Source organism: Melitaea cinxia, chromosome 7, assembly GCF_905220565.1.
Source record: "Melitaea cinxia chromosome 7, ilMelCinx1.1, whole genome shotgun sequence".
Taxonomy (NCBI): domain Eukaryota; kingdom Metazoa; phylum Arthropoda; class Insecta; order Lepidoptera; family Nymphalidae; genus Melitaea; species Melitaea cinxia.
In genome coordinates this window covers 11,781,046-11,796,134 of record NC_059400.1, presented here as the reverse complement: position 1 = coordinate 11,796,134, position 15,089 = coordinate 11,781,046, and the positions used below count along the sequence as shown (strand labels likewise).

Genomic DNA, 15,089 nt, shown 5'->3' with positions numbered 1-15,089 from the left:
ACTTACCTATTTGTTTCCTTTTTTTCTGTAGTTACATTAATTATTGTTTCCTGTAGTACGTAACTTAAATAATTATTATTTTATTTCATGATAATAATTACGTTGTTGTTGTTGTATTTTCAAATTATATTTAGGTAGGTAGCCGTTGTCTTTGATTTTTTTAGTGGAATATCGGTGGTTTGAGAGGCCAATAAGTTTTAGTGGTTTCTGGTGGTTTACACGGCTTCATTTGGTGGGTTGGTAAAAATAAAGTTGGCAACACTGCTCTGTGGTACAAACTAGCAAAACGTGTGACAGTTTCTTATTATTATTTTAATTTTAGAATAAATTAACGTTTTGTGATTATTTATACAACTTATTTTTATAATCACTTTATTAACTTAACCTAGTGAACTTCAAAGGTTTCTTCATAATCATCATAAAAAAATTGGTCTCGAATTAATGTCCCAAATACGAGGGTACATTACTAATATCTGTGTGAGTGTTGTTGATTTTTTTACCGTTTTTTTTTATATTCCTTCTCTAAATTCTATGTATGTACATATTTACCCTTTTCTACCAATTTCTGTGTTAATACATCAAAAGCAATAAAATTAAATTGTAAACCTACATTGAGACCATTACAAATATGCATATTATATATATTATAGAATATTTCAACTTTTAACTAAAATATTTGTGTTGTTCTAGGTTCAGGATTAGTAACAAATTTACTAATATTACTATGTAGACTACATGAAACTGACAAAACATTTGTTCCCTTGGCAATATTAATAATAAATAATAATTTAGTTAGTAGCAGTTATTGATTTATATCTTGTGGATTACATTAATAAAATAAAAGCAAAATGACTCATGTTTTAAAAGTATTAATAAATGCTTCTGAAAAGGCAGCCCAGGTAGCTAAATCGTGTTGCGAAAATTCTGACATGCTATTAGTTGCTGAAAAATGTGGTACTGAAGCTAATATTCGCTTTGATAAAGATTTTAAGACAATTGCGGATGTGTTGGCCCAAGAGTCTGCTAAAGCATTAATAATTTCACACTTTCCTGAACTAGAATCTCAAGTGAGAGGTGAAGAATGTTCTGAAATGAATGGTGTATGTATTCGACTTCAAGAAGACACAGAAAAAACCTTTGAGTCACTTAATTCTTTGATACCAACAATAACTGCTAGAAGGATGGCTGAAGCAGCACACTGTAATATCAGCCTCAACTTAGAATTGCCTTGTCTTCCAGAGCTTGACCTTAAGAACTTAGGAATATGGATTGATCCTATTGGTAAGCAATTGTTATAAAAATATGAGTTTAGTTTTCATAAGTGAATTATTATAAATGAACTATTCTGAATTTGCTAAAAAAAAGTTACATAAATTCTCATAGTCGTCAGTACATTATATTCTTTATTAGTCATATAAGGATGAAGAAGTTGTAAAAAAATTATGAAGAATAACTTTTTCAAATCTTATGTCTCAAATAGATGCCACTGCAGAATTCATATCGGGTGTGCGAGGTGAAGCAAAACCTGGACATGGCCTCCCATGTGTGACAGTTTTAATTGGAGCCTATTTGAAGACCACAGGAGAACCAGTAATTGGAGTAATTAATCAACCATTTTATAAAAAGTAAGCGTTAGTGTGTACTTTTTTATGAATATATCCCAAGATGTCTATCTTATATCATAACTCCAAGGAAATTGAAATTAAAAGGCAGTTTTATTTTTGTTTCAAGATATTAAATTATATTTCAAGATATTAATTATATTTAAGATATTAATTTTACTAGAATTTTTAGTTTAAAAATAAATTTATTTTTCTCCTTCCTGTTCATAGATGTGTGAAAATGTTTATGTTTTGACTAGCCCGTTGGCGCAGTTTTTAGTGCCCTGCTTTCTGTTCCGCGGGTTGCGGGTTCGATTCCCGCCAGAGTCTGGATGTAATATTTATATTTATATATCATCATCATCATCACATCAGCCTATCGCAGTCCACTACTGGACATAGGCCTCTACAAGTTTCAAGTCACACACACAACAAGGCTTGTTTATAATAATAAAAATATTCTTATACATATTATTTATTTTATAAAATTCAAATAAATGTGATAGGAAAGTAAAAAAATTTATATGGTCTAATTATAACAATAGGCTAGAGCTATCTATAAATAATAAATAAATAAATATCTTATACACACACGGTTGTCTGTTTCTATGATAAGCAACTTAATGCTTGTGTTACAGGTAACAGCCGACGGTTATAACTATTTTTTTTTAAATATTCATTGAAATAATATATAATTATATAAATGTTACGTGTGTGGTTACGGCATTAAAGAATATAGGCAACCCCTCTCTTCCCGTGGGTGTCGTAATAGGCGACTAAGGGATAACACAGTTCCACTACCACCTTGGAACTTAAAAAGCCGATCGATGGCGAGATAACCATCCAACTGCTGGCTTTGAAATACACAGGCGTCTTCGGTGCGATAAAGCCAGCCCTGCAGTCACCAACCCGCCTGCCCAACGTGGTGACTATGGGCAAAACACATGAGTTCACGCCATTTTTGACGCGAACTTGTGAAGGCCTATTTCCAGCAGTGGACTACGATAAGCTGAAGTGATGATGTGATAATAAACATGCTGAATTTTTTTTTCAGTGGGAAAGGTCGTGTTATCTGGGGCTATAGTTTTGGAAATATACGCATATGGTCTAAAAATGAGGATTTTGCATCTGATGAAAAAATAATTTTAATGAGTGGAGCTGAAAACCCAGAAATTATTAATAAGTTCAAAAGTTCAGGATGGCTTGTGAAGTCTGTCCCTGGAGCTGGTCATAAACTTATGAAAGTAGCCTTAGGTAAGCAATGAAACTCTCAAATTGTTTATCAAATGATACTTAATAAACATATTCTGTTCTCTTTTTTTTTAACCGACTTCCAAAAAAGGAGGAGGTTCTCAATTCGACTGTATTTTTTTTTTTTTTTTTTTTTATGTATGTTACATCAGAACTTTTGACTGGGTAGACCGATTTCGACAAATTTTGTTTTAATCGAAAGGTTGTGTGTGCCAATTGGTCCCATTTAAATTTATTTGAGATCTAAGAACTACTTTTCGAGTTATATCTAATAATGCGTTTTTACTTTACGCTTTTTTCGTCGACCTACTTTGTATTATACCGCATAACTTTCTACTGGATGTACCGATTTTGATAATTCTTTTTTTGTTGGAAAGGGGATATCCCTAGTTTGGTACCGTGATAAGGAAACCAGGATCTGATGATGAGATCCCAGAGAAATCGAGGGAAACTTTTGAAAATCCGTAATAACTTTTTACTGGGTGTACCGATTTTAATAATTTTTAATTTAATCGAAAGCTGATGTTTATCATGTGGTCACATATAAATTTTATCGAGATTTGATAACTACTTTTTGAGTAATCTTTGATAACGCGTAGTTGCTTGACTATTTTTTCGTCGATCTACGTTGTATTACTTGTCGATGTAATTGAAGTCGGTTTTTTTTTCGTTTGCGAGCAAACACAATTATTTAATGTTTGACACACACTTGTCTGATAGTGACTTGTCTGTGGTGACTTGTATCTTAGATAATAGTCGACTCATAAATACATACTTACATATATAATACATAATTATATAAATATAATAATAACCAGACTTGCAGCAGGAATCAAAATGCACAACCCTGAATCAGGTCACACAAATAATTATTTGAGGGAATAAATTAATAATAAATTGAACATTTACAGGTGAAGCAGCAGCATATATTGTCTCGCAGGGAACAACATTCCGTTGGGACACTTGTGCTCCGCATGCTATCATTCGAGCTATAGGCGGAGATTTACTCACTTATAAAAATTACACGCCTATTACTTACAATGATGAAAAAGATCTAGAAACCAAAGAATATTGTAATAAAGATGGTATTATTGCCTATTGTAGCAATTCCGTTTTAAATGAGCTAAAATCTATAATTTCTTAAAATATTTCAGATTGGTTAACTTTAGTCAGACTTTAGACTTATTTAAACCTTACAGTGTTTCTGTATATTTTATGCTATATTTATTAAATAAATTATTGACCATAAATTATATATTGAGTAATTGTTAAGAAAATTTACATTTACTAAATTAAATATTAATTATCAGTTACATTATCATGTTTTGAATATCTATTTATATTAAGCTTAAATGCTATATATAAATGTTTTATGAGATTTTTAAGTCAGTAAAACTTATATATTTATTAGAATTCTAATATTTATTAGTGAATTCTACTGTGTGTAGTCTTACCTGTACCTGAAACTTGGATCTCACTTACATATAATCATAGTGTTGTAATTTTTGTTAATATAAATTATGAGTATAATTGTTACAAATCTTAATTATAGGTCTTGCATGAAACACAATTTTATGGGAAATAAATATATTTTATTTAAAAATTTAACAATTTTATTAGTCACTGGGAAATATTGATTGACAGGGGCAACTTTGAGAGTTCGATCGCAAAATACTTTTTATTTTTTACGTGGTCAACCTTTAGCGCATAAAATTAAATTCATACAATCGTGTACTTAACAAACTTTGTAAAGGAATTCTTTGAAAAAAAGAGGCTCTTAAACGAAGCTAATGACAAAAACTTTGCTGAAAGTTCAGCGCACAATTAATGTATTTTATTTAGTGGTAAACAATTTAAATAACTCGAAAATTTTGCTGCTATCAAAATAACAACATAATACAACCTCTAATGTCTAATTTTAAATACACAAATCATATTTGTTGTTTTTACATTGTATATTCGTCATAATTACTAAAAACTTCAGTAGGTATGTCATATTTGATTGATTAAATCCTTTCTATTGTGCCAATGGTTTAATAATAGCTTTTAATTGGTGCAAGTGGGGCACGGTTAATTCCGCCACGTAGAGTGTAGAGAACACACGAAGGAGATTGGTCGGTGCGGTTGAGATAAGTGTCAATATAATTTTGCAAACAGAAAAAATAGTCAGACTTATCATTATTACACCTTACCCTAAATCAACACAAACATTTAACTAACGATTTGTAGGTTACTTTGACAGTATCCTTGTCTTTTTGTAATATATGATTTTTAGTGTGGGTACCTTTGACATTAACTGAGGTAGGGAACAGCAGGATATTTCCTGCTCAAAATATGGTAAGGTGACCAGAGCAGCTGGGGGAATATGGGATAGGGTCAGCAATGCGCTTGCGATTTTTCTAGTTTTGCAAATGTCTATAAGCTAAGGTAATCGCTTAGCATTAGGTGAGCCTTACGCTTGTTTGCCGACCTAGTTATATATATTAAAAAGAAAAAAAAAAAACAGAATTGTAATGTACAAAAAATATATAGGCGTACATATAATCTCGTATCCAGTTTGTCAAGTGTAAATATATTTGAAGCACACTATATGAATGACGTACTCATCATTTTTTAGGCTCCTTTAGGCTACAAACATTATGCCTAGAAAAAAAAGAAAGTTCCAGTCTTGCACGCGCAGATATGGATCAAAATTCACTTACACTCTTGACGGTTTTAAAAGAATTCTTAGAAAAGTTTAGATGTGGTACATTAAGTGCATATGCTGCTGCCAAAGAATATAAAATACTTACCAATGATACAATAAAAATAAAATAAAAAATAGGCACACAAAGTATCCCTACTTTGTGTGCCTATTTTTTATATCTTAGACCCACAGCTTTACCTGAAGAAGAGGAAATACATTATAAAAGACCACATCATGACATTACCAGATTCAGGGAAACCAATAGGCATTGATGATGTTACTCTTGTAATACAAAAATACTTGATTTCAGCAAATAGAAAAGTTAAGATTTTTAAAAATAATCGTCCAGACTAAGAATCTTGATGTCTTTTAAAAATACATCAAGATTTTGAGGCAACGTTGGGACATAACGTATAGAAACCGGGCTCAGGTTAATGAAGACAAAATCAATTAATTCTTTCATAACCTTGAGTCAGAAATTCAGATTATTCCACCTGAGAACATCTTTAATTTTGACGAAATAGGGTTTCATAACGACCATAAAAAGAAAAATCTACTTTTTAGACGAAAATGTCGAAACCCAGAAGTAATTCGTAACTAAAAAAGGTCCTGCTATACTGCTGTCTTTTGCGAGTCTGCTGCAGGAGAAATGTTTCCCCTTACTTTATTTTTAAAGCCAAAAACGCTTAGTTTGACGGGCTTGTTGAAGCCTTACCTAGTGGAGAGGAGCTTATTGATTTATCTATGACTCCGCTGCATCTGATATTAGTTAAAAACATAAACTAATGTTACCCTGAATCTACAAAGTGTTTAAAAGTTATGATTCCTGCAACAAATCTTGTCTATGTCAAAGTTAACCATTAAAGGGGTTATAACTTTGACACACAACCAAATTGCCAGTTTTTGATATATGTATATTATGATTTTTTTAGACATCGAATAACTTAAGGGTATGAAAACCAAACTGAGAGCATATATTAAATTAACTCTTTTGTCTCATATTTAACATTATCAAAATTAGCTAAAAAAAATGTGATTATCAGTCAAAGTTACCCTTATTGACTTATACTATTAGTCTTAATCACTTGAGCTGGCTTCAGGGTCAGATTTACTCTTCTTCTTTTTTTTCTTTTTACTTTTTTTTTCTTTATGCTTTTTCTTTTTTTCTTTTTCTTTCTTCTCCTGAAATAAAAAAAAATATACATGTTTCTGGATAACATACACCATTACATATGAAGAAGCAGTATATAATTAGCCATGTACACGAAATATCTCAGTTTAACTTTACACATACTAGATGGAGTTAGTGTTGCTAGCTAGAGGCAAGCATTTGAAGTTCATAGCATTGTACTTTCGCCATCCACAGCCGACATCTAAAAATATTTTGTTCCTTTTTCTCATTGCAAAACTAAAAAATATTAAAAAAAATCTAATATTAAAGTGCAGAGACTCATATCGAGATTACCATTTCGTAATGAAGCCCGCGTGAGGCGGCACACGATCCAAAGATAAGGCGCTCAAAGACAAACAACCGATCACTGATGATCAAGAGAAATCGAACGAAAATAAACCGGGTCCTTCTAGATCGAGGGCTCGAAAAAAATCATCTTCAGATGAGCTTTCGACAACCGACTCGTCAGACAGCGATGAGGCGCCTAAGCCTAAGGTAAGGGTCGATCCTGGGATCGATGATCCGAGATGATGATCAAACAACCAGGTCAGTTTTCTTACACTTTATTATCCCGACATAGGCAAGTAGATCAAAATTCTTAGTTTTAGGATTTTGCTTGACTGGTTTAAATAAAAAATAAGTTAATAAATTACTTTGTACGATTTTATTTTTGTGTACCCACACATTAGGAAATTCTAAACATTTTTTTTATATCATATCAAAAATCTATCTAGAGCAGCGACACGGTCAGTCGGAGATGCAGGTTCGGTCCCCGCTGGAACGGTCGATTTTTTATATGATATTAAAAAATGTAGATCAGATTATAGAGATACGAAGGGCCTGTCTCAGCAGTTGTGGATAACGCTATTTGATGGATGATGATATCCAACAGATAATTTTTTTGATGTATCTTTCTTTTTTAACCAACTTCAAAAAAAGAGGAGGTTACTCAATTCGATCATATATATATATATATTATGTGTGTTCGGGGATAACTCCGTCATTTATGAACCGATTTTGATAATTATTTTTTTGTTGGAAAGGAGATATCCCTAGTTTAGTACCATGATAAGGAAACCAGGATCTGATGATGTGATTCCAGAGAAATAGAGGGAAACTCTCGAAAATCCGCATAACTTTTTACTGGGTGTACCGATTTTAACGATTTTTAATTTAATCGAAAGCCGGTGTTTATCATGTGGTCACATTTAAATTTCATCGAGATCTGATTACAACTTTTGGAGTAATCTTTGATAATGCGTATTTACTTGACTATTTTTTCGTCTACCTACGTTGTGTTACTTGTCAATAAAATTGAAGTCGGTTTGTCTTCGTTTGCCTGCAAACACAATTATTTGGAACAGTCTTATTTGGTAAACAAACCACTGTCAATCGTAATTCACGTTTTTTCCGCATTTATCACTCACTTTCACAACACATTAGCTTACGGACATTTGTAAAACTCCATTTACTACTTATTTCACTAAAAACAAATACCAATTTATCATTTCAAGCACATAAAAATTATTAAAATACGAATTTCGAGGGTAAAGATAATTAATATATTTGAATATGACATTTCAATAACAAAATAATTTGTTATTGCTTTTGTTTAAAAAAAAATAATTTTGTAAAGTGATAATTATTATACTTACTTATTTAGTGCAAATTATTTTTTAATGTACCTAACAATAACCATTATACGAAGCGCGGCCTTATCATGGTTCCAAACTTGGGATATCCCCTTTCCAACAAAAAAAGAATTATCAAAATCGGTGCATCTAGTAGAAAGTTATGCGAAATAATACAACGTAGGTCGACGAAAAAAGCGTCAAGTAAAAACGCATTATTAGATATAACTCGAAAAGTAGTTGTTAGATCTGAAATAAATTTAAATGAGACCAATTGGCACACACCACCTTTCGATTAAAACAAAATTTGTCGAAATCGGTCTACCCGGTCAAAAGTTCTGATGTAACATACATAAAAAAAAAAAAAATACAGTCGAATTGAGAACCTCCTCCTTTTTTGGAAGTCGGTTAAAAAATGCACAGTAGTGAAAAGTTTTTTCAAGAGTTGGCAACACTGTAAATCGCCTTTGCGCATCTTGACAGCCAGCGTTCTTTTTACATTACGCGAATTATACGTTATAAATATTTTTTCTCATTTCTATGTAAAACTGTTTCGTAATTTAAAACTTTTGTGCGCGATAGTATTTTGAGTCGACGTCGAACTATCCAACTAATAGCACACCGGCAAGCATGCAGCGCGTGATACACACGCCCCGCGCCCTACCTACCTCATACCACCAAATAGACCGATAAATCGCCATTGCGCAACTTGAAGGCCAGCGTTCTTTTTACATGGCGCGAACTATACAAACTTTTTTGGAGACTTTATGAACGCAATCATTACAGCCTATACAGTCCACTGCTGGACATAGGCCTCCACAAGTTTACGCCAAAAATAACGTGAACTCATGTGTTTTGCCCATAGTCACCACGCTGGGCAGGCGGGTTGGTGACCGCAGTACTGGCTTTGTCGCACCGAAGACGCTGCTGCCCGTCTTCGGCCTGTGTATTTCAAAGCCAGCAGTTGGATGGTTATCCCGCCATCGGTCGGCTTCTTAAGTTCCAAGGTGGTTGTGGAACCTTGTTATCCCTTAGTCGCCTCTTACGACACCCACGGGAAGAGAGGGGGTGGCTAAATTCTTTAGTGCCGTAGCCACACAGCAATATAAAATAATAATTTTGTCTCTACGTCCATTTATCCATGCATTTTAATGCACACTATTCTCAGAAACTGCTTAACCAATTCGAATGCGATTTTCGCTAACATATTTGACAATGTCATCATCATATCACAATCATTTATCATTAATCTAGCGTTTGTTTCATTTAAATCAGATTAAATAAATAAAACATTTATATTCAGTCTCGGCTAGCATTTCAACGCCCAGCCACTTATAAACCACTTATGATATAAATTTGAAATGTTGAGAAATAGCAGTAAAGAATATAGCCCCCCCAGATAGCGAGAGGCGACCAAGATAACATAGTTCCACTACCACCTTGGAACTTAGACCATACATATATATACATACTAGCTGTGCCCGCGACTTCGTTCGCGTGGAATTAAAATAAAAGATATTGTTCAGTTCGCATAGTTATAAAATAAATAAATTTCTAAAATAAAAGTAGCCTAAGTTACTCCTATTACATCAACTATCTGCCAGCGAAAGCCCTGTCAAAATCCATCCAGCCGTTTCAAAAATTAGCCAAAAATAAACAGACAGACAGACAAAAATTGTAAAAAAGTTATTTTGGTATATGTACCGTGTATACCATTCATATGCATTTAGTAAAAAGCGGTTATTTTAATATTACAAACAGGCACTCCAATTTTATTTATTTGTATAGATATACATGGCCAAGTATACACTGCTTCTTTTTAGAAGTTATTCAGTTTTCACATTATCTTAAAAAAAATTAAAAAAATCATGAGAATTTTTCTGTTTCTTTTTCCTTACTACTTACTGGTTTTCTTTACTGTCAAATATTATTTTAAAATAATGTGTATTAAGTATTTAAAATTGTTGTTGTTGTATTAACAATTTAAAAAAAATTAAAAAATAATCACATAATGCATCAAACCATATAGAAATAACTATTATAATTAAATACATTTGGTTACCACTTTAATTGGTATGTCTACTTGGTTGACAACAGGTGCACATCCTTCAGTTCTGATTGATGCAGTGATTTCATCAATCTTGCTCATGTCCGCATTAGGGGCTCGATACTGTTCACAGTGGTCCACACGAATTGTTCTACCTAATATCTATAACAATTTAAAATTACATAAAAAAATGTTAGCAGTACTATGTATAAATTATTTTTTTAGCTTAACTGCAACAGCTTTATTTACAGAATAAGAGTCATTTACTAGTTTAATTAAATTGTTTTGTGCAACTTGGTGTTAGTCATATAATATTCTGCACTTATTATGATTGTGATGATTATAATATTTAAAATTTACCTTAATACCATTTAAATTATCTACAGCAAGAATAGTGGATCTTTGGTCTTCATAACAAATAAATGAAAATCCTCTTGATTTTCCAGTAGCTTTATCTCTAACCAAGTTTATGTTAACTATTTCTCCATACCTATAAAATTAACACGGAAATTGTACAAATAGTAATGAAAGAAAAGAGAGTTATTAATGTCTCGTCAAACGTTTTACTAATTAAAACTTACTGGGAAAATACACATATTACATCTCCCTCTGTTAAATCGTAAGGTAAACCACCAACAAATATCCAAGCGCTGTCTTTGTATTGGTCATGCCAAGAACTTTTTGAATTACTTGCAAGTTCTCTTTCACTTAACTTTAACACATTTTTTACATTTCTGGAAACAAAATCAAAACGATAACAAAAATAATTATTATATGAATTTTATTTTATAAATTTACAAACTTACGTCATAGGATTCATAGTTAAAGGGAATTTATTATACTTTAATTTTAAACTATCTGCCGATACACTGCATTTACTTTATATTTATAATTGATTTATAACAACAACAAACAGTCGAAGCAAATAGTTTAATAACATAACCTCAACGGTCAATCGTCATTGTCATTTATTTGTCCACTAGGGATTGGGCTAAGAGACGATCGATTTAATTTACAATTATATCGATATTATTGTTTAAAATATCGATATTATGTAAGTGTATCGATTATAAAAACAATATAGAAATATTCGATATATAAAAGTTTTATATCCGCCAACCCCCATTGGAGCAGCGTGGTGGATTGAGCTCTGATCCTTCTCCTATATGGGGAAAGAGGCTTATGCTCAGTAGTAGGATATTACAGGCTGAAGTGAAAAGTTTTTATTAATGATATTCTTCCTGAGTACAGAAATATAAAATTACAAAATTGGTTGTTTGTAAAGTCGGCTTACAAACGATAGTTTTACGTGATGACGTCATAAAGAAACATTGATGAAAAATTGTCTCTAACGTCACGCGAGTAGAGAAATAAATGTGTCACAAGCCAATTCTTGGACCGATCTTGCCTCTATATCGTTTGTTCCACGCTTTCGCTTGCACGCTCAGGTTCAGGCGGAACGTGACACTTTTTCGTGCGTGCAGTCGGTGTTCATCGATTTATAAGACGTTATCACGTCAAAAAACATATATAAATAGTAGAAAAGAGTACTTAGTTGCTTACCTCTAGAAAGCCTTTCATAATCATAACTCACATGTTATTCATTTTGTCCAGATAGATATTATATTCGTAAGTTTTTTAAAATCATTTCGTTGCTTTAATGAGCAGACTTATCATCATCAAAGTTATTATCTCAAAACGATCAAACTTGCTGTTCAAATAATTGTTTATTAAAAAACTCATAGAAATATTTGTGCATTAAATTAAATGCTTGTCAAATGATAATAGAACTTTACGAATCATAGAGCAACACGGAGGGGAGTAGCCATGTACAGGCGTTCCCCTCTGACCGTCTGTCAACGTATATGTCCAAATGGTCCTACGCATACAATAAAACTAGTTGCAGCCTCACTGATCACTAGACTAAATCTAGTTGCGAGATTGAATCAACGTCTTTCAAAAAATGCCGAATTATTCTGTTTTTTTTCTACAAAAAGAGATCTGCCACGATAAATTTATTAAAGAGTGTCGTTATCTTTCATATGTAAGTATTTTTTAATTACATTATTTATTGTATACTTCTTTTAAACCTTTTTTAAACTTAAAGATTACATATGTACGATTTTATTTTTGTGTTACCCACACATTAGGAATTCTAAACATTTTTGAATATCATATCAAAAATTGACCGTTCATTCACGATTATTTTTGTTTAAATAAGAGCCCGAAGCCCCCAGTTAGAACGAAATGGTACAGACTGGATGATAGGGAGATGGCTGCAGAATTCCGGGAATGAGTGGTTGGTAAAATGATAGAGATGGGAGATATGGTGGGGATGGGAGTAAACGAGTGCTGGAGTGAGACGGCAAGTGGGTGCGAAGTGTAGCAAGGGATGTCTTAGGGGAAACGAAAGGGAAAAGGAAGATAGAGAAGGATACATAGTGGTGGAATGAGGAAGTACAGACGATTTTGAAAGAAAAGAAGAATGCTTCCAAAGAATGGAAAAGAGTGGAAGATGGAAATGATAGAGAAAAGAAAATAAAAAGATCAGAATATCAAAATATTAAAAAGAAGGCTAAGAAAGCAGTCGCGATCGCAAGGGCCAAGGTTCAAGATAAGTTGTATCATTTTTTAGAGACCCACAAAGTCAAAAAAATCTTTTTTGAATATCAAGAGAGAGAGAGATGAATGCAAGAGATGTAAACCATATGAAATGTATAAAAGACGAAGTGGGCAAGATTTTGATGGATGATGAGGAAATAAAAGAACGCTGGAAGAGATACTTTAATAACTTGATGAATGAAGAAAATAAATGGAGCGGAGAAAGTGATAGCGCGACGAATGAGAGAAGAATGTGAGGTCACACAGAACCAATTTGGATTTATGCCGGGCCGGGGAACTACGGACGCCATATTTGCACTCCGCCAACTCTGCGAAAAATATCGACTCGCACAAAAAGACCTACATATAGTGTTCATAGATCTGGAAAAGGCATACGATAGGGTCCCCCGTAAGGTTCTGTGGTGGGCTATGAAAGGGAAAGGAGTGCCAGAGAAGTATGTACGACTTGTTCAGACGATGTATGATAGAGCTAGCACCCACGTCCGGTCCGAAGCCGGGGTAACTGGCAAGTTCAATGTGGCTGTAGGTTTGCACCAGGGGTCGGCTTTAAGCCCGAATTTATTCCTCCTAGTAATGGATGTTCTAACATCAGACATACAGGAGGAAGCACCCTGGTGTATGCTGTTTGCAGACGACGTTGTTCTTGTCGGAGATAATATTCTTGAGGTACAGAGCAGACTGGGAAAATGGCAGGAAAGACTGGAGGGCGCGGGATTGAGAATAAGTAGATCTAAAACCGAGCACTTATTCTGCGATTTCAGCGGTTTGTCCGGTTTTTCCCTTATTGCCTTGGATGGTGTATCCCTACCAGTCTGCTCCGACTTCCGGTACCTTGGGTCATTAATACAAAATGACGGCAATATAGACCGTGACGTGAAAAATAGAATAAATGCGGGATGGATGAAATGGCGACAGGTCTCTGGAACAGCTTGTGATCCACGAATGCCTCTTAAACTTAAGAGGAAAATCTATAAAACGATTATAAGACCTGTCGTAATGTATGGATCAGAATGTTGGGCAACAAAAATGACGGATGAAAGAAGAGTGCACGTAGCCGAGATGAGAATGCTAAGATGGATGTGTGGAGTAACGAGGAAAGATCGGATTAGATGAGTAAAGTAAGGATTTAAATGAGTATATAAGGGGAAGTTTGAAAGTAGCACCCGTGACAGAGAAAATGAGGAGCAATAGGTTAGCGTGGTATGGGCATGTAATGAGGAGGGATGAACACTATGTTGGTAAAAAAATGTTAGGGATGAATGTCGAAGGACGAAGAGCGATCGGCAGACCGAAAAAGCGATGGATGAATTGTGTGAGTGAGGATATGAGAAAGAAAGGAGTAAGCACTGAAATAACGAATAATAGAGAGGAATGGAAGAGGAAAACATGTTGTGCCGACCCTACATAAGTGGGATAAAGGCAGGAAGATGATGAGACGATTATTTTTGTGTGGGAATTAGATAAAATGTGCGTGTCAGTGATTTCCCTCCGCAAAAACTGATAGACAGTTTTGTATCGCTAAAAAACACTATGGCGACTCCCTTCCGTGTTTCTCTTTGTTACGAATGCCCCATAATATCAACACTTTTTCTGTTTCCATCGTAATCTCTTCTATTTAGTCTTCCCTTTTTTTTGTAAATCTAGAACTTGCTGATTTTAAAATAAACTTCGATGTATTAATAATGGTATTGATAAATTTCTTTACTGTTTGCTCAAAAAACCTCAGCTGAATTTGCTACTCAGTTATAGATCATGCATCTGAGCCCAATTTCAATGATGAGAAATTAGTACGATAGTGTCATAATTTTTAGTTCGCATCAACGCCGCTGTACACCACTGCTATCAATGAGTGCACTCACGTTGTGCGGTGTTTAGTGCGCACTGCGTACGCCGGTTGAATGACGTTTCATTGTAATTGTTTATATTGAGTGATGTTTCATTGTAATTGGTTATATTGAGTGACGTTTCATTGTAATTGGATATATTTTAAAAGCTGGAAACTATTTGACATCTCCGATGAGAACAAATTCGTTTGCCCCCGAAAGCCGTGTCGTCATTACTATAGCTCCAAAATGGTTTA

General features: G+C 33.7%; 2 protein-coding genes across 2 annotated transcripts; one reads left to right on the top strand and one right to left on the bottom strand.

Moving 5' to 3' along the window:
• Positions 1-714: 714 nt before the first annotated feature.
• Positions 715-4,455, top strand: LOC123655368 (inositol polyphosphate 1-phosphatase). The gene is made up of 4 exons (XM_045591181.1): positions 715-1,281; positions 1,481-1,625; positions 2,656-2,855; positions 3,764-4,455. Exons 1-4 carry the CDS (start codon positions 849-851, stop codon positions 3,994-3,996), a joined length of 1,011 nt encoding a protein of 336 aa, XP_045447137.1. The 5' UTR covers positions 715-848; the 3' UTR covers positions 3,997-4,455.
• A 2,060-nt stretch (positions 4,456-6,515) lies between these two features.
• LOC123655370 (RNA-binding motif protein, X-linked 2) lies at positions 6,516-11,369 on the bottom strand. Its single transcript, XM_045591182.1, has 5 exons — positions 11,194-11,369; positions 10,969-11,121; positions 10,748-10,877; positions 10,403-10,549; positions 6,516-6,720 (listed from the first exon to the last, which is right to left on the bottom strand). The coding sequence occupies exons 1-5, from the start codon at positions 11,205-11,207 to the stop codon at positions 6,616-6,618; spliced, it is 549 nt and encodes a 182-aa protein (XP_045447138.1). The 5' UTR covers positions 11,208-11,369; the 3' UTR covers positions 6,516-6,615.
• Between the last annotated feature and the right edge of the window lie 3,720 nt (positions 11,370-15,089).

What these genes read in the sequence shown, in the direction of transcription:
- LOC123655368 (XM_045591181.1), top strand. Translation starts at nt 849, where the DNA reads ATGACTCATGTTTTAAAAGTATTAATAAATGCTTCTGAAAAGGCAGCC. An exon ending in AATATGGATTGATCCTATTG is followed by an intron (nt 1,282 to 1,480) that starts GTAAGCAATTGT and finishes TGTCTCAAATAG; the next exon opens with ATGCCACTGCAGAATTCATA. An exon ending in AATCAACCATTTTATAAAAA is followed by an intron (nt 1,626 to 2,655) that starts GTAAGCGTTAGT and finishes TTTTTTTTTCAG; the next exon opens with TGGGAAAGGTCGTGTTATCT.
- LOC123655370 (XM_045591182.1), bottom strand. An exon ending in ATAATTTAAATGGTATTAAG is followed by an intron (nt 10,550 to 10,747) that starts GTAAATTTTAAA and finishes AAATTGTTATAG; the next exon opens with ATATTAGGTAGAACAATTCG. An exon ending in TAGACATACCAATTAAAGTG is followed by an intron (nt 6,721 to 10,402) that starts GTAACCAAATGT and finishes TTTTTATTTCAG; the next exon opens with GAGAAGAAAGAAAAAGAAAA.